This window comes from Mustela nivalis (genome assembly GCF_964662115.1).
Source record: "Mustela nivalis genome assembly, chromosome: 5".
Taxonomy (NCBI): Eukaryota; Metazoa; Chordata; class Mammalia; order Carnivora; family Mustelidae; genus Mustela; species Mustela nivalis.
The window spans coordinates 157,670,648-157,689,509 of NC_139024.1; the positions used below are offsets into that span (position 1 = coordinate 157,670,648).

At 56.3% G+C, this 18,862-nt stretch overlaps 1 protein-coding gene and 2 long non-coding RNA genes across 4 annotated transcripts; 1 reads left to right on the top strand and 2 right to left on the bottom strand.

The window, feature by feature from the left end:
* The first annotated feature begins 2,748 nt into the window (after positions 1-2,748).
* Positions 2,749-8,109, top strand: LOC309864391. 2 transcript variants are annotated; one of them, XR_014311493.1, is made up of 3 exons: positions 2,749-5,876; positions 6,568-6,787; positions 7,382-8,109. It is a non-coding gene; the product is annotated as an uncharacterized lncRNA (long non-coding RNA). The 2 variants fall into 2 exon arrangements; XR_014311494.1 differs by having other exon boundaries at positions 7,606-8,109.
* Positions 7,560-11,345, bottom strand: LOC309864393. The gene is made up of 2 exons (XR_014311496.1): positions 10,883-11,345; positions 7,560-8,074 (listed from the first exon to the last, which is right to left on the bottom strand). It is a non-coding gene; the product is annotated as an uncharacterized lncRNA (long non-coding RNA).
* A 13-nt stretch (positions 11,346-11,358) lies between these two features.
* On the bottom strand, positions 11,359-18,685 carry LOC309865184 (E3 ubiquitin-protein ligase TRIM15-like; the record flags this gene model as incomplete). Its single annotated transcript, XM_082731363.1, is given in 10 exon segments — positions 11,359-11,440; positions 11,507-11,966; positions 12,556-12,588; positions 12,948-13,079; positions 13,375-13,385; positions 14,657-14,679; positions 15,409-15,633; positions 16,751-16,846; positions 17,810-18,082; positions 18,084-18,685. Coding segments are annotated over 10 exon segments (1,431 nt in total), but the record flags the coding sequence as incomplete, so codon positions are not given.
* Positions 18,686-18,862: the final 177 nt, after the last annotated feature.

Below are 18,862 nucleotides of genomic sequence, written 5' to 3' on the forward strand. Positions count from 1 at the left end.
GACTGGGTTCATTTACTTTATTATAAACTTTGTGTGGCTCCAGAGTGGTTGCATGAACGGCAGTGGCCTGGGGTCCCTCCTGGGACACGCCGCTGCCCCAGACAGCAGCCCCCACGTCTCCCTGTCCCGCCGCACCAGCCCCGTGCTCTTCACCCGGCATCCGCACAGCCCAGGACGGCCCGTGACACGGCGACATTCTGTGGCACACCCAGAATCTTTCCGAGGAAAATGCACGGTGCCCTACCCGAAGGAGGCACCCCCAGTGCCCTCTGACCCACGCAGCCCCCCAGCCGTCTCCTGTCTGCCGGTTTTCTACTTGTCGTCTTCAACACAGAAATGGAAGATCTCGTTTATGACTCTTCCCCCTTTATATTTATCGTTTCTTCTTTTTGCTTTTCTTTCTAAATACAGATACGCAAAATGTGTCCCTTATTAGGAATAAGACACGTTATTAATATAATGAGGTCAGTTAATCTGCATTCGAATCCTGCCAGACAATAATCACTAGCATATTCTTGAAAATTTACATTTATTTTGTTGATCGATGTGAATCATCTCCTAAAATTATACTTCCTAATCTTTTATTTATGGGAAGATTTCAGAATTCTCAAAATGCCGCTTATCCTTTCTTGGAAAGAATTTTTACATAATGAAATTTCTGAAAAACTTTAAGGTGATCGTTGTATAATTAAAAGCTCCTGTTATTAAATAGGGGACATTTGCATTTGAACAATACAGGAATGCTTGCAGATCCTGGTTTGACGAGTTTCATGAGCGTGAAACTTCCAGAATAAAGCGTAGACGACGAGGTATCCGCATGCAACAGCAAAACCCTGAGAACACGCACATTATGCCACCACGTGAGGACAGAAAGGTGCCACATGGAACTTATCTAGATTCTTTTGGACGTTTTTATTTTTTATAATCATATTTTTAAGTATTTTTTATGGGACCTTCACCGGCACGTGTGGTCGGATCCACGTAACATCTATCACAGGGGAGAAAAGAGCAGCCCCCTGCTCTCCCCAGGGCGCTCCGTGCTGGGCGATTTCCTCGATGCAGCGTTGCTGTGGGACTGTCCTCCGTCCCCCGGCAGCGGGGGCTCTAGCTCTGGACCTGGCTTACTCATGGGGTGCACACCTGTCCTGCCCGGTGGCCACGCCTGAGCGCAGTTTACCGAGTCCTGTGCACATGGGTCTGCGGGGACAACCTGCTCTTCCTGGACAGAGCAACGGCCTTTCTCTCCCCTATGGCTTCTTTCCCTACGTCCGCATTACTAACCGGAGCCCGGCGTGTTCACTGGTTGTCCGCCTCCGTCAGCGCCCGGTTGTCGGCTGCTGGGGTCGGTGTTCTGTCCCGTCTCCCGCCTCCTGCCACCCTCCGTCTGCGCACAGCCCCGTGGGCTGGGCTTTCCTGTTTCTCATCCTGTGTTTTCCTCTTCTTCGCGGACTTCCTTCTAAGCCGGTGGCTTCCTGATGGGGCGCGTAAGTTGCTGTTTCGAGGTGTTAAGTATCTGCAAGTTCAGGGCCTTTTGGTTCAGGGAAACATTGCTAAGTTTTTTCCTTTTTTTTTTTTTTTAATTTAATTTAATTTTATTTTTGTTGGTGTGTGTGTGTTCCAAAATTCATTGTTTGCCAAGTTATTTCTTGACAGTTGGCGCCTCCTTCATTTTCTCTGCCGTCTCTGGCCTTCGTGTGGCTCCTGCACTGGTTTTCCGAGAGGCCGGGGTAGGCGAGGAAGTTTCCAGGCCGGGACATGGAGGGTGGCGGGCAGAGACCTGGAAGAGGACGGTGATGGGTGCCGAGCCGGTGTCTGCTGTCTAGGACCGCACGGGCAGGGGGACAGGCAGGGACAGGCTGGGAGGGGTCACTGCATGTCTGCAGCAGGGGAGGGGTTGGCACAGGCGGACCATGCCGGCCGCGGGCACCACACCGCCGGGTCTGGGGCTAGGGAGCCGCTCAGACGGCACGCGTGCTGCCCTCCTACACCCCCGACACCGTTCTTCGTGGGGTGCTCCCTTCCTTCAGGGAGCTCGTCCTGATGAGGGAGCAGGAGGCTGGCTGAGGACAAAGCAAGAGCTGGCGCCTTGCAACCCCCCCCTCTTTTCTCTTCATCCGCTCCCCTCCACAGGTGTAGCATTCCTCAGGCACCCCTGACTGCCATAAAGTGATAAATAGTTAACCTGCTGAGATCACAATCCTGCAAGACAGGAGTCTCCCTTGGTTTGCAAATTTCTTTGAGATTACAACAAAGAAGTTACCTTATCAATAGCCCAATCTCCAAGGACACAGAACTCAGTTTTTCAAGTCAAATGTCACCCTCCCCTCCATAAAACCTAAGGAGTCCCACGAGAGGCACAGACAAGTATAAGCAGTGAGGAGCGCCTGGGGGCCCCAGCGGCTGAGCAGTGAACTCTTGGTCTCGGCCCAGGTGGTGACCCCAGAGTCGTGGAACCCATGCCTGCGGGCGCTCCACGCTCAGCGGGCGTCTGCTTCTCCCTCTGCCCCTCCCCATGCCCATGCTCTCTCTCAAATAAAGTAACAAATCTTTAAAAATAAATAAATAAATTGAGCACAGCAAATACAAACATACCATATGTTGGAAAATAAGCATCATGGACCTAAAACACTATGGTTGCTTTTTGAAATATCTTTGTGCCGAGAGAGAAGGAAGCCGAGAGTCCGGGAGAGGGGACGCCGGGGGTGAATCTGCTGAGTGAGGGCTGTGTAGACCGAGGCGGTAGAAGGCGCGCCCGTGAGGCTGCGCACACGCGATATGCCATTAGGCCAACGGCCCCGGGTCTGGGGTTCAGGCGAGGGCAGCCACACGACAGCTGGGCCTGCTTGGGGAGTCAGGCTTGGGTCTCCCTGGCGTTGCTTCTGAGAGGTCTGTCGGCAGCCGGATGGAGAGCTCTCCCGGGTGAAGGGCTGTCAGAGTCGGGGCCACGCCAGAGACTTGGCAGTCAGAAGTACACAGGGGCCAGCTAAGGCCCTGGGGCAGGTGTGGAGATTGACACTAAGGGCGCCGTGCTGACCCCTGGGCGCTCGGCGTCTGTCCACGGGCGGAGGAGGAGCTGGCAGAGACGCGAGCGTTAGCCAGTCGGGAAGAGGCCCGGCGCGGCCCAGATGACCCTCTAGAGCTGGTGGGGGTGGGGGCCGCCCGAGCGGTCATGGAGCTGTGCTGACCTGGGACTCCCCCCCTCGCCCCCAGGGGTGCTTCACCGTCCCGGGCGGTTTGCTGAACCCCGCACGCATCTTTGTAAACAGTCCCTCCGCTAAGCTGGGCTCAGTCACCCCTGCTGGTAGAAAAACAGCTCTGGGCTGGGGTGGGGGGGGTGCGGAGGGGTAGGGGTGAGGCTGCCGCTGCAAGCTGGGGCGGGCCTGGGACCCGCGCGTTTCCAGGAATGGCCGCAGGAGGCCCTCAACACCTGGCTTGAGCTGTTGGCGTGAAATTCCAGGCCCTTGACTGTAGTACGGGGGGATAAGCTGGGGATGACTCAGGTAGTCTCCCAAGGGGTGTGACAGAAAAAAATCAGGGGCCCCCAGGGGCTCAGATCCTGATCCCCGGGTCCTGGGATGGAGCCCCACACCGGGCTCCCTGCTCAGCGGGGCACCTGCTTCTCCCTCTGACCCTTCTCCCCACTTGTGCTCACTCTCTGTCTCAAATAATTAGATAAAATCTTTTTTAAAAAGACTATGTTTACCCTTAAGTTCAGGGTTCTTTGTATAATCGTTGGATGAATTATATTTTGTTATTCAAATATGCTCTATCTTTATTAGAAGAATCTTATTTTGTGGCTCCATTATTCTAGATCCTAATCATTTTCTGTGTCTTTGAGTATCAGTGACTGAAAGAAATATCTTTTAAAATCTGCTGTTCTGTTCTTTTTGGAACTGATCATAAATTGTTCGATGTATGAGAGCTTAGAATTGTTATAGTTTCCAGATAAATTGTTCCTTTTACCAAAATTACTATCCCTGTTTCTCCACCTAATGATGCTAATAATACTTCTTGCATTGAAATAGGTCTTCTCTGACACTGATACAGTTACATCGACTTTCCCTTCACTATCACTGCCCAGTATGTTATCTTTAATAACATCAGGGTCATTGTTTTATCGCTTGTTTTGTAAACAGCATAGCTGGATTTTTTTTTCCAGTCTAGAAACTGGTCTTTCAGCAAATAGGAGTTACTCTGTTTACATTTATTGTGATTATTGAGAAACCAATAAAATTTTATGATCATATTTTATGATTTCTATTTGTCATTCTTTTCTGTGCTTTTTTTTTTTTTTTCTTTGTTGGGTTTTCTTGATCCCTGTGTTTCTCTGCTCCTGGTCTTCCTTCTCTCCACCCATGAAGTCTTACACGCATGCTTGGATCAACAGCACGCAGAGTGTCGCAGTGTCCCTCTGTCCTCCTAGACGGTGCGGCCGAGGAACTCCTCCCGGTCCGGCTGACGGGCGATCCGTCTCACGGCCGCTGTCATTCGCCCGCCCGTGGTTGCTGAGGACAGTGGCTCTGGGATTCCTCCCTGGGTAGGGCCTGCTCTGGTCCTCTGAATTTTTCTTCGAGGTTTTCTTGCGTCTGGATCTGCAGTGTTTGTAGTGTCTGGATTCTAGTCTTTTGTCAGTTCTACGTATTGTCAGTGTCTTTCCCCAGTTGGTAATTACCTCTTCACTCTGTTCTGGTGTCTTGGTAATCAGAAGTCCTTAACTTTAATGCTGGGGAACTTGTGGTGGGTGCTGTGTTTATTCCTTAACTTACCCACTGGTCTTACTGAAGTGGTCCTGCCTTCCTGCACGGTCATGGGGTAACCCCCCACAGGACCTTCCATGTCCAGTGTTCCCCTCGTGTTTTGATGTTCACCTTATCCAAATCCACCATGTGCCCGCTTTGTTTTCGTGTGCCTGCCCGTGGGCCCTGCTACTGTTGGTCTGTAGGATTTGATGTCTGCACCCCTGTTTGCCGCTGTTATCAGCAGCGGCCGGGAGCCTCCCACCGTGCCAGGCGATGTCTGCTTGTCCCCCTGTCGTGAGATAGCACAACGTGCATCCGTGGGTCTTGGCCCTGGTTCCTGGCACCGAGCTCCCAAACCCTCGTACTGTCCTCCATGATAATGGTTCCAGGAGCGTGCCCCGTTCAGTGCGGTGCCTCTGGGCAGGCTCCTGGACAGGGGGCTGGTCGCCAGAGACCCAGCCACCGCAAGCCGAGCCGTTTGGGAGAGGGGCAGGGAATGGAGCTAATGACGCACGTGCCCTCGTGAGGGCGCCCCCACGAGATCCCAATCACACGGAGTTGGGGGGCTTCCAGACGGCTGAGCACCCCCACACCCAGGGGCAACACCCCAACTCCAGGGGACAGAAGCCAGTGCGCCTGGGACCCTCCTGTAGGATCCCTGGGTGCCTCTTCATCTGGCTGTCATCTGCACCCTTTATCAGTCCTTCAGTCAACCAGAGACTGGTCAGCGCTCCTGACAGGTCCGTGGAGCCCGGGAGCCCCCACGGGAACCTTTGGTCCACCGTGGATCATCAGAAGCACAGAGGATGCTGTGGGCTGGCGACCGGCATCTGCGAGGCAGCGGGCACTCTCTCGGGACCGAGCCCTTCACCTGTGTGATCAGACGCTGTCTCCAGGGGGATAGGGTCAGAAGGGACATGAAGAACAGAACGTCCTCCTGGTGTCGCCGAGAACGGCTTGATGCAGGGAAAACTGTGCACCCGGTGACCAGAGGGAGGTGCCGCCCGCACACAGGACAGGAGGCTCGGCAGCAGCACACGGCAGGAGGAGCCGCGTGGCTCCCCACAGAGGTGGAAATCCGTGCTTCTCCTTACATGGGTGGTGTCTCCTTCCCTCCGTACAACAATCCCAAGGTAGGTGCTGGTTCTCGGTTTTCAGACCGGACTAGACGGTTAGGGAGGTTCAGTAAGCCTCTGGAAGCTCACAGAACATGAGCCCGTGCTTTCCGCTGAGCACAAGGGGCTGGGGAGGCCACGCACGACCTTGGCGCCCAGCCCTGTGGGAAACAAGGTGATGCCTCAGCGGGTAGAAGCCCATACTTGGGGCCGGGAGTGGACGGCTCTGTGAGGACAGGTGTAAAGTCGCAAGGTCTGGAAGGTGGGAGGGATCCTCTGTGCCCTTGGGCCCTGGGCAGAGGGGAGGGTTTCCCAAGGCTGAGTCAGGTGCCCAGCGGGAGCCCTGGTTCCCTAGGGCATTCACCCGACTTCTCCAACACCCAGCACACCCTTCTCCCACACCCTTCTGCAGGGCTCTCGGGCCCCACCCAGCCAGTCTCTGGAGCCCTCTACAAAGAGACGCCTGTGAGCCAATGATCCTGGTGGCAATGGCCTCATTGTCACCATGAAGATAATTAGCTCTGTGTCCTCTTTCAGAAGGGGGTGGGACAGGGAGACTGTACAAAGATAACATTCACTGCTGATAGCCACCTAGTCCCAAACTAAAGGTAGTATACACAGCGCTTCTCTGTTTAGTTTTGTTTTTTTTTTCACTCTTCTGTGGATTTGAATACTTTTTTTTTTTTAACTCCCTATTGTGACCCTCCGGCAAGGAAGCTGCAGTGTTCTTTGAATTCAGGACACCCCCAGCACTGGACATGCAGGAAAGCCAGTCCTGACCAGAACCTGTCCGGCCCCCTCTCCTTGCTTCACCAGGGGGCTGTGTGTGAGCTCTGGGCCTCGGTCATCTCCGTCCCCGAGTGTGGCACTGGACTTAGCCCAGATTTCTCACCAGATCACGGGCTTTTCAGTTGTATGTGAGAGAAAGAATGGGTAAGTGGAGGTGACCCGGCTCCTAAATAGGGCTTTTTTTTTTTTTCCCTTTTCTGGAAGATGAATGGATAATGAAGAAGTGGTATATAAACACACACACACACACACACACACACACACACACACACAATGCAATATGACTTAACCATCAAAAAGAATGAAATCTTGCCCTTTGCAACGATGTGGATGGAACTAGAGGGTATTATGCAAGTGAACTAAGTCCGAGAAAAACAATTATCATATGATCTCACTCATATGTGGAATTTCACAAACAAAACAGATGAACACAGAGGAAGGGAAGGAAAAATAAACTAAGACAAAACTAGAGAGGGAGACAAACCCTAGGAGACTCTTAATCACCGGAAACAAGCTGAGGGCTGCTGGAGGGGGGGTGAGGTCGCTGGGGGATGGGCATAAGGAGGGCAGGTCATGTGAGGAGCCCTGGGTGTTGTAAGCGACTGGTGAGTCACTGACCTCTCCCTCTGAAACCAGTGATACATTATATTAATTATCTTATGTTAATTAATTGAACTTAAGTTAAAAATAAAAATTAAAAAATAATAATAAATAGGTCCTCTTTGGTGCACATTCAAGGGTCCAGAGCAGTTTGATTCCCGCTCTGCAGACCACGCACTGGGCCTCCAGCGAGGGTCTCCTGAGCGTCTGCCCCAAGTCTTGGGCACAGCCAAACAGCATCACCTGCGGAGCCAACACCACACTCCGCACCAAGCCCGTTGCACGCTGTGACACTGTGATGTATAGGAACTATGCGTTTGACCAAAATATATTTCTCGTGTATTTTTGGTCTTTGTCCACAGTTCCAGCTCACTGCTTCTAAAACCTTGGAATTTCCCCAACCATCTCTTGTTACAATTTTCAGTCTCTTGTCCTCGGTTTCTGAAATCTCTTCCGATCCCTGAGGGCGATGGGTGTTTTGTTATTGAAAACAGGCTCCCTTTACCCCAAGTGGGTCTATGTTAACAAGGCAACTTCCATTCATGATTAGAAGGTTAAAACTTTCAGTCCCACACCCTGATTTCTGGGGAGGGGAAAGGGGCTTGAAGTTGGATCCGTCACCGATGACCACTGATTTAATCAGTTATCCTACGTAATGAAGCCTCCATGAAAACTCGAGAGGACGGCGTTCAGAGGACTCCCAGCCAGCGACCAGGATGCTTCCCCCGCGCTGCCGTGCTGGTCTTCAAGCTTCACGAAGACAGAAGTCCCTTCGCTCACCACCTCCCTTACGCATCTCTTCATCTGGCTGTTGATTCAGATCCTTAATATCTGCAATAGGTCAATAATACAGTTAGTAAACAAGTTTCCTGAGTTCGGTGAGTCACTCCAGAATATTAGTGGAACCCAAGGAGAGGGACATGGGTGAAAGACCCCTCCCCCATAAAGCCCCCTCCCCTAGAAGATAGATAGGATAACTAACCGCTTGTTTGCTTTTCTGTGAACCGCTGGCTTTTAGGCGTAGATTAGGTTATTAATTGCGTGATTAATTGCTCTTTTGCCCTTCTGTAACTGCTTGGCTTATAGAAATAATAGAAGACGCCATGATGGCATTCCTACCTTCCCCCTTCTTGTTCCCCCTCCCTGCCTCTCTCCTCCCGCGCGCGGGCCCTCAGAACCAATCAGCTTGTTCCCCCTTCCCGCCTCTCTCTTCCGCGCGAGCAGGTCCCCAAAGCCAATCAGCAAACTCCACGAATGCCTTTTTCAAAAGTTCAAACTGTCCACCAACCAGTTGCGCCCCACCCAAAACTTGTTTGTACCTGTCTATAAAAACCCGGCACCACCCCAGCCGGGTGTGCTCAGCTAGCAGGAGCTGCTGACCACCCGCAGGCGCGCGCTGACCACCCGCAGGCGCCTGCGTAACAATAAAGAACCTCTTGCTGATTGCATCCAGTGGCAGTGTTGGATTCTTGGGTAAGGGGATCCGCGGGTCTTTCAATGGGAACTTCTGATTTATAGCCAGCGGGTGAGGCATCTGACGTGGACGGCAGTCTGGGGGGCCTGAGCCCATAACCCGGGAAATCCGACGCCGTCCCTGTGTAGATGGTGCCAGAATGGAGTGGAATCTGCCGGACACCTAGCTGGTGTCCACATCATTGGCCTCAGGGTCAGGAAAACCCATCTACCCCACATTGAGGTTGGGTTCCAGAACTGCATTACACCTATTAATCCATTTAAGCCACATATAATCCTATAGAGCAGGCATTTTGATTGCTTTTTCACAGAAGACTAAGACTCCGAGAAATTAAGTAACTTCCGTCTGGCAGAGCATAGGGTTTGACCCCATAACGACCAAGCCAAAGGGCTACGAGCTGTGGCAGGAACCGTGGGCCACAGTGATCCGCCACAGTGATCGGCCCCGTGGAGGTTATCAAGGGTCCCCAGACACACATGGGCAGTCTGGCAGTCTTGCAGTCTGGCACACAAGTCAGTACCAAACCTATCAAAAGCCTTTCTCAGGAGTCTGGGATTGAAGGTCCACAATCGGGTGTGCGGGGTGGGGGCAGTGATGTAGATCCCTGCTTGGAGGGTCTGGTTGCAGCCCTAGCATCACCTGGGCACTTTCAGAAAATCTCAAGTCCCTCCCTACACCTTTGTAGTCAGAACTTGATTTGAATAAAACTCTCAGACGGTGTTAAATGCTACGGTTTGTAAAGCACTGAGGTAGATGGTGGCTCAGCCAAGAGGGTCCTGGGCAGGTTAAAGAATCTGTATGTGATTGTGAAATAAGTCAACAGTGAACTGTGTCGTTATCAGGTAAAGTCATCAGAAAAGTCGGGACGCCTGGGGGCCTCAGGCAGTGAAACGTCTGCCTTCGGCTCAGGTCATGATCTCGGGGTCATGATCTCGGGGTCTTGGGATCGTGCCCCACATCAGGCTCCCCGCTCAATGGGGCAGAAGACAGTAACTACATGTTCTTTGCTGAAAGGAAGTATGAGACGTAGTTGACGTGTTCTGTAGAACACTCTGGCAATTAGAAGCCATAAACTAGATGTATGTATAGCAACATGCCTGGATCTTAAACCCGAGATCGTAGCTCAAAAAGAGGCAGAAACAGTCCTGTACTAGGTATCTGTTCAGAGCTCCCCCTGTAGCCGAGGACGTGTGAAAACATGAGAGTCGCGCCCGTGGGGGTGAGGAGAATGGTAAAGAGAATCCAGTAGAGAACACGAGGGGACCTGGCCTGGGCTGCTGCGGATTGCTCACCAGGACCCGTGGAATATGACTGAGACAGCTCTCTGCCCTGAAGTCCGAGGAAAAGGGGGGAACTGGCAGGAGTGGGAAATAAAGGGCACAAGTGAAGCCAGCAAGACGCCCACAGACAGGAAGGCCACCCCGCGTGCAGAGCAAAGCAGGGAGCGGGAGACCTGGCTCGGGCTCCCAGGCTGCTGTAATCACGGTTCTTGGGCTGTGGACCGAGTCCTTCTACACACCCCACCTGGGTCATCACAACCACTGCTCTGGTTCTCTGAGGCACCCCAAGTGCATGGCGGCCCCTCACATAAGCCAGCAGCCCAGTGCTCTGGCCAGAAGCGGACAGAGCTCAGCGCTCTCACAGTCCCAAGACCAGCAATGCTTACAGAAGCACGGAGCCCAGGGTTCACCCGCAGAGGCTACCCCGCCGGAGATAAAGGGTGGTTTACATCACAAACCCTGAGTTTCACAGTGCTCTGCGGGATCACCAGTGGGTGATTTCCGCCCCCAAGCAGGTACCCATCCTCCTACTCCTTAAGCTTTCAAATTCCATTTTCTTTCTTATGCAGAGTAGTTTAATTTTGGCCCGGAGCCTCCATCTGTGCCTATCCACACCCCTAAATTACCTGAGCCACTCACCTTAAATTTAGTCACACTTGGAAATACAGGGTAGGTGGCTCATTCGCTTTTTCAAAAAAAAAAGGCTTGCTTGTCCAAAACACTAGGTCAGTGCGCAAGAAGTGAACCCAAGCCCCATCATCCAGTAATAATCATGGTAATAACAGTGACTATCCGAGAGGTGCCTTAGACCTGAACAGCATGTCATCTTAGGGAAGAGTGCCATCAGGGACAGGACTGCGGCCTGGTCGCAGAGATCCCACTGACCTGCGCAGACGAGACCCATGCCGTGCAGAAGCGTGACGGTTCCTACACTTTATTAGACACCCTCTAGCAGAAAGAAACGTGACCTAATGTCAGAAAGGAGGGGACGTGGGCGTCCCGGGGCAGGAGGAAGAGGCCCTGCGCCTGCGGCGTCTCCAAGCGCGCGGCGGAACAGAACCCAACAGTCAGCTCCGTCAACTAGAGCAAGCCCGGCTCCGCTCTGCTTTCCCCGCGGTGAGTATTTCCGAAGCTCCGGCGGTTTGGGGCCTAGTGGTGTTTTGTTCTCTTTTTCAAAAGCGCGCGGGCTCCCCAGCTTTGCCCGTGTGCGCAGGCAGCCCCCTGGTCTCCGCGGCAGCGCCCCTCGGACGCCGCCCTCCGCCGCGCAGGCAGACAGGAGCCTGTTCCCCAGACGGCCGAAGCCGGGCAGTGAGCCGGCGAGCGCGCGACGAAGGCGGGGTGCCCTCTGCGGCGGGGCGGGGGCGCGCGGGGGCGCGCGGGGGCGCGCGGGGGCGCGCGGGGGGCCGCAGGTGCGAGGGCCGCGGGTCTGCGCTCAGGCCCCGCCTCCTGCACGCCACGCCCCCTCGCCCGACACGCCCCCTCGCCCGCCCCGCCCACTGCCCGCCCCGCCCACCGCCTCCCCAGGGGCTCGGGGCCGCACCTACCTGCGGTGGCGCCTTGAGAAGCAGCCGGGGGGTGCCCAGCGCCGCCGGGACACCCTCGGAGCGCGGCGGGCCGTGCGGCAGGTCCTGCGTGTCCCGGAGGAAGGCCGCCGGCTTCCTGTCCTCGGTGAGGGCCCGGCTCCGGCTGAGGGCGCGCGGGTCCGGCGGGGCGGGCCCTGCGGGGAGAGAGCCGGGCTCGGGGGACGCGCCCCGGGGCGCACGCGGCGCGGGGGAGGCAGCGGTCCGTGCCCGGACGCAGGACCGCGGCCTCGCGCGGGGCGGGCCAGTGCGGCGCCCTGAGGGTTCGCGTCTCGGAGCGCGGCCGGCCCGGCAGGCCAGGGGGCCGGGGATCGGAGTCTGCGTGGAGCAAGACGCCCCGGGGTCCTCCGGCACGTTAAGTCCAGTCAAGTCGTCAAGTAAAGCAGACGCTGTTTTTTAAAGACCACACATTTGGGGCGCCTGGGGGGCTCCGTGGGTTAAGCCGCTGCCTTCGGCTCGGGTCATGATCTCAGGGTCCTGGGATCGCGCCCCGCATCGGGCTCTGCTCCGCAAGGAGCCTGCTTCCCCCCACCACCACCTCTGCCTGCTCTCTGCCTGCTTGTGATCTCTGTCTGTCAAATAAATAAATAAATCTTTAAAAAAATAAAAATAAAAACCATACATTTGTTCAAGTCGACAGAGTCTGGCGCAATGCTGGGCGGAACACACACTCGCAAACAAGAGTTTCGTGACTGTTTTTGAGGCGATACCATCCATACAAGGACAAGCACGAACCGCACTAAGCCCTTTCCGTGTGTGCGTTCCCCTAGGTCCTGGCCGCCCATGGGGTCCGAACCAGTGCGTGCTCCATTTTAAGGAGAACGAACCAGAACCAGCAGGCACACTGGCTTGCCGTGTCTCCTAACCAGCACAAGCGAGAGCAGACCACCCAGTGGTCAGGCTCCAGATTTCGCAGGCGTAACTGCTCTGGACTGACTGGACGGAGGAGAGAAGGAATCCCCACCCCCAGCTGTTTACCTGAGTCTGTTTCCAGATGGTGCGCCAGGTTTTCTGAGAGAAACAGAAACAGAAAGCTGTGTGACTTGTGATTTCTCACAAGCATTCCCAAGAACAGAGCTGGGAACCGTGTGAGCCCAGGGACGGGGGATGGCCGTCTGCTCTGTGCCCTCTGCTGTGGTCTACTGAGACACAAGCTACCGTCACCTGCCTGGACACTCGGCCCAGTGCGGGTCCCTGCGGAGAGAAGATGCTCTCGGGACCGGTCCCACGGAGCAGACCACCAAGGGAAGGCTTAAGGGAGGAAAGACACCGAGAGCCAGGCTTGGCAGGCAGGGGGAGGTGGTGATGGGAGGAGGACACGGCGGTCCCACCAGCGGGGTATGGGGAAAGCTGCCACCCCTCCCCTTTACCTGAGAAGGTCCTCATCATCTCTGGGAGGAAGAGTGTTTTCCGGTGGAGATCTCGGATCTTCTTGATAAGGTCTGGAGAAATGGTCTCTGGACTCACAAAAGTCCTTGTCTCATACCTACAGACAACCAGCCCTTAGGAATTGGAGGTAGGGGCGCCTGGAGGGTTCAGGGGGTTAAAGCTTCTGCCTCCGGCTCAGGTCATGACCTCAGGGTCCTGGGATGGAGCCCCACATCCCTGCATAGGGCTCTCTGCTCAGCAGGGAGCCTGCTTCCTCCTCTCTCTCTGCCTGCCTCTCTGCCTACTTGTGATCTCTGGCAAATAAATAGAATCCTTTTAAAAATTAAAAAAAAAAAAAAAGAATTAGAGGTAGGTCCTCTAAGAGAATGTTTGGGGTCTATGGAGGCTGGAAGGGACAGAGGTCATTACCCTGTTTGCCTCTAGAGGACAGTACAATGTCGGTGGAGAAACGACCTTAAACTCCTCTTCCTAATCTGGTGCTGTTCCTTACTAGGGGAAGGGGGTGGGGAGGGGAGATGAGAGAAAACAGGTAACACCTCCGTCCTTGCCTGTCCCCGACAGCAGGACCACGAGCAGGCTCAGCGCCCTCATCAGACCAGCTAAAGGACTGCACAGCCCTTTAGCTCTATACCCCAAACACTCTTTGAAAGTTTGGAAGACACGGGACGCCTGGGTGGCTCAGTGGGTTAAGCGGCTGCCTTCAGCTCGGGTCATGATCCCAGGGTCCTGGGATCGAGTCCCACATCGGGCTCTCTGCTCAGCGGGGAACCTGCTTCTCCCTCTGCCTCTAGGGGAACCTGCTTCTCCCTCTGCCTCTGCTGCCACTCTGCCTGCCTGTATTCGCTCGCGCTCTCTCTCTCTCTCTAACAAATAAATAAAATCTTAAAAAAAAAAAAAAAAAAAAAAGAAAGTTTGGGAGACCCTTCCCAAGCCTCGGACCCCAGGTCCAGACCCTGTGGCTGAATAACAGGTGCCCCTCGCAGAGCACGGAGAAGGCACAAGTGCAAACAGCAGAGGACAGCACGGGGCCAGGGCTGCCCTTTGTGGCATGGGGGCATGGGGGAGCCAGGGAAGGACTGGAAGCACGTGCCAGTCTCCCACGTCCATCCACCGCCGTTCAGAGACAATCTCTCTCCTCGGAGTTACAGTTTACGTGCTCTTCAATGCTGACTCGAGTACCAGTAGTTTTGAGAACTAAACAAATGTTCCTACATCAGCCTAAAAACACAATTATGGCTTATAATTTCACCTCCGAGGGAAAGCCGTATCCCTGATACCAAACAACTAGTTTAAAAATGGACTCTTGGGGGCGCCTGGGTGGCTCAGTGGGTTAAGCCGCTGCCTTCAGGTCATGATCCCAGGGTCCTGGGATCGAGCCCCGCATCGGGCTCTCGGCTCAGCGGGGAGCCTGCTTCCTCCTCTCTCTCTCTACCTGCTTCTCCAATCGCCGTCTGTCAAATAAATAAAATCTTTTTTAAAAATAAATAAATAAATAAATAAGAACAGACTCCTGGAGCACAGCCCTTTAGGTGGAGACTGTGTGTCTGTCTGTCTGTCAGAGTGAATTTGCATTTCTGTGGGGGGCAGGGTAGAGAGGGCCCCCCTCGGTCTGTGTCCAGGGGAACAGAGGTGAGAGGAACAAAGTCAACAGCCGGGTGTCGAGGAGGCAGGACTGGGGAGAAGGCCCTACCTGCTCTGGTTGGCCTTGACATCCTACAAAAGAGAAGGAACATGCACTCAGCGTCCACACGTCCTTCCCACCGGAGACTCCACACAGCCTGTCCTCCTTATCGTCCGGCCTCAGAGCTCTCTTCCCGAGCCCTGTGTCTGCTCCGTTCCCTACTCATCACACGGCTGTCACATCCCGCCTCCCGCCTCATCTGGGACCCTGCTCAGGTCATGAGAGCTGGCTTCTTTGACTTAGCCTTCCCCGGGGACCGTGCTCTGCCTCCAGGGCTTGAGGGCTGCTGGGGAACAGGGTCCAGGCTCCAGTTACCCGCTGGACCCGATGTGAAACGGGATAAAAGAATGATAATCTGGGTGAGCCAGGGACCATGCTAAGCATTTCGTATGGACTGTTTCCTACCATCTTCGCAGGAGCCCTGTGAGGGAGGTGCTATTATTATCCCCACATTTAAGGGGGCTCATGAGGCTCGCCCCGGTCGCATGGCTGGAAGAGCCTGTCCTCAAACCCAAGGCCCCCCGACTGCAAGGTCCCTGACGCGACCACAGTGGGTGGACAAGTCATCCAGCCTCCCTGGGTCTGCAGTCTGTAAGCTCTCTGGGTCTGCAGACCCTCGGTGCAACCCGAGACCTGGCAGTCCCTTCTAGTCGAACCAACGGCCACTTGCCCTTCCCGCCTGTCCCAGCATCCCTGGCCCTCCGCCTGTGTCCCCTCCTGGTCGGCCCCTCTCCTAGCCCACGGGGTGGGCACGGCCTCACTTGCAGCAGGACGCTGGCTGGCTGCTGACTCTGCTCCTCCAGCTCCTGGGCTCCGAGCCTGGTGATCTCCTCGGAGAACTTGGAGTTGTACTGGTCCCTCTCCATGCAGGTCTGCAGCTCCAGCTCCCACAGCCTGGCCTGCAGGAGACTGTGCTGGTCTGCCAACTCCCGCTGAAGTTTCCCAAACGCCGCATCCACCTGCTGCTTCTTGCTTTCAATGTGAGTCTGCGCGGGGTAAACGGAGAAACAGGCCAGGAGGGAGATGGAGAGGCTGGCCTCTAGGAGGGTCACCTGTATGTCACGACTCAGAGGCACAGGGAGTCCCGAGCTCTCTCAGTACTGTGGCGGAACGGGTCTCAGAAGACTTGCCAGCGGTGAGGGCTGTGCCCCTGTCTTACCAGAGAGTCTAAGAACAATGCCCCAGAATGCCCTCAACGCTGTATTGAGCTTCTCAAGCACCCTTCCCCATCTGCCACACGGCTCTCACCTCACCATGCCTTCCCTAGAGTCAGGAGGAGCCGGTGGGAGTCGTCCGTCCGAGAGCCACTGAAGGAACCAGTGTGGTTCGAGTGTGTGGCCTCGCTCTTGTCCCCTGACATCGCCCTCCGCACGGCATGCTTGGAAGGGAGCCGAGGAGAGCTGCGGGTCTCCCCCTGCCCCACAACTCTGTTCCCTTGGTCAGGACACCCGAAATTCTCAGACTGCGGCTTTCCTCCTGGATGACTGTGTAGCTCAGAGAGGTGGCCCTACAGCTCACCCGACGTGCTCAGGCCAGCCCCGAGTCAGCGACAGTGACACCGCACACACCTACCCACCCCTTCCTATCTGAAGGCAGTGCCTTAGGGCACACCGAACGGGATGGGAAGAGTGGCTCTGGGCCAAGACACCTGGCTTCTAGGGACACCTGCTGGCTTAGTCGCGGAAGCGTCTGACTCGATTTCAGCTCAGGTCGTGATCTCAGGGTCCTGAGAGCCGCTCCGTGGGCGGGCTCTGAGCTCAGCCGGGAGTGCGCTGCAGTTTCTCTCCCTCAGCCCTTCCTGTTTCTCTCTCTCAAATAAGTAAGTGCTGAGAGAGAGAGATCCGGACTGTAGCCACGTCATCATGACCGTGGGCTAGGCCCTGCGGGACGTCCCGCTCCCGGACCTGTTCTCTCTGTAAAGCGGCTGAGAAGATGGGTCCTGGGCCAGGTCTCAGACCATCTCCAGCCGTGGAGTTCTGGGATCCCACAGCCTTGACCCCGAATGCCCGCGCAGAGAGGCTAGGACGTGAATGAGAAGAGCCCAAGAGTACCTGCCGGAGGCTTCCCCCAAGCCCCTGAAGACCAGGTGTCAGAAGCTCTTACCAGAAGCTTTTGGAGCTTCCTGTCTTCCCGCCGCCATGTGGCCTCCATCTCGCTCATCTCCAGGCGCGGAGCTCTCGACTGGCTCCGGAGACGGTCCTGCGGGAGAAGAACGGGCAGGGAGCGGCGGCTTCGTTCACAGAGAGCAACTGCTGCGTCCCTGGTGCGCCGCCGATGGGGAGAGAGACTCAAAGGTGAACAGGGCGGTCCTCGTCCTGCAGAGATCACCTGGAGATCACCTCCCGCCTGCAGTACAGGGAAGGCGGAGTCCCGGGTGGCAGCAGCTGGTGGGAACACAGCGGCGGGGCAAGGGGCAAGGGAGGCTGCAGAGACAGGAAGTGCTTACAGCGGGCCTAGAGACGGGCTGTGCGTGCCGCACGCGCCTGGACTGTCCCTCAGGTGGCCCAGGGGCCCAGTGACCATGCCCGAGCTTTCCTGGCGCTGGGGACCCACAGGAGGGTTTGGCGCAGGGGAACAACATGGTCTACTGCGTGTTTTGGCAGATTGGAGGATGCTTGGAGAGAAAGGACACAGGGAGAGCGTTCGAGGTGGAGCGAGTCTGGGCGCGGACGGCAGAGCCAGCATTTAGAGTGGTCGTGGGGGTGAGGCCGAGTCCAAGGCTCAAGAGCTGCTTCAGAGAAGATCACTTGTAGACCCAGACGCCGGATGGACAGAGCGAGCGGGGGGGCCAGGTGGGCCGTGCCGTGCCCCCCCTCACAAGGAAGAGGGGCGCCTGCGGGCCGCCCGTGCTCTCCCCTCGCATCCCGCTCAGCCCAGCAGTCTCGGCCTTGGCAAGTCCCATACCCTGTGTGGGTCCTGGGAGGCCAAGGTCACCCGCCCACAGTGGGCAGAAGACCGTCCCATGCACTCGTTCACGGATGCAACTCTCTGTGCCCGGTGGCCGCAGGGCCCCGTGAGGCTGAGGTCCCCCTGAGCCTGTGAACGGCCACACGTCCACGGGGAACCACGGTCCTTCATCCAGATCCCTCCCCGTGCCCTCCACGGCGGGCGACAGGACGCTGTCCCAGCCCACACAGGCCCCCCAAAAGCCATCCATCTTACCCGGTAGGGCTGAATGGTCCCGTCGAGGACGGCCACAGGGTGGGTGCGGTGGGAGGGACCCTGCCGACAGACCACACAGAGCAACTCAGCGTCGGTCTCGCAGAAGAAGTAAATCTTCTCACCGTGCTCCTCACAGCGCGTCTCCCCCAGAGGGCCCAGGGGCACCGGGACCATGAGAGGCTGGATGGGCTCCTTCTCCTTGCAGGGTATACAAGGCAGCGCCCAGCAGGAGAGCTGGGCCCCCATCTGGGAAGGTGGGGGGAGGGGCAGCCTGGCAGAAGGTGCGTCCCCGGGCGCGGGTTACTGCCTCCCGCAGGGTTCCCTTGCGGGCTGGATGGGGGTGCTCCTCACGGGAAGGCCCAGAGGGCATCCCGCTGCCGCTGCCGCCCACAGCCTGTCCGCAGCCTGTCTGCAGAGGCCTCTGCCTCAGGCCACACAAATTCTGTCCCTGATATTTGTCACTCCTGCGTGAGTCATGGAGGGAACACAATAGGAGGCTGCAAGAAAGCAGGAGGGTTCGGCCTGGGAAGCCGCCGGCCACCACCCATCAGCTGAGGGGGTTCAAACTCCAGGGCACTGGAAGTGACCCAGCGTTTCCCAGCAGGGGCCTGGTCAGCCTGTCCTCCACTCCTGCCGAGTCCTTCTGTCCCCGGGGTGGGGAGCCCAGCATGTATGAGCTCACAGGGAGATGGGTTCCCTGGAACCCCACCCTTGACCGCTGTGGGGTGGAGAGTTCCAGGAGGAAACACAGGGAGGTGACATTGCTTCCTGTCCCCTGAGCAGGTGGGAGCCACCAGCTTCCACTCTCAGGTGTGCGCTCAGCGTCAAAGTCCAGACTGCGGAGGGAGGAGTTCTCCGGCCCCTCCTCTGCCTCCCTTCCCCGCTCACCTTACCCACCCAGGCAGGCCTCCTCACCTCTGCCGCCGCCAGCCGGGGAGCCAGTGTCCCCAGACCGTCCACGTCCGTTGTTAACAGCCCTTCGGGACAGGTGTGATTACCTTCAGTTGACAGCATGTGAACCGACTTCCCTGCGGTCATAGAGTTGGAGAGCTA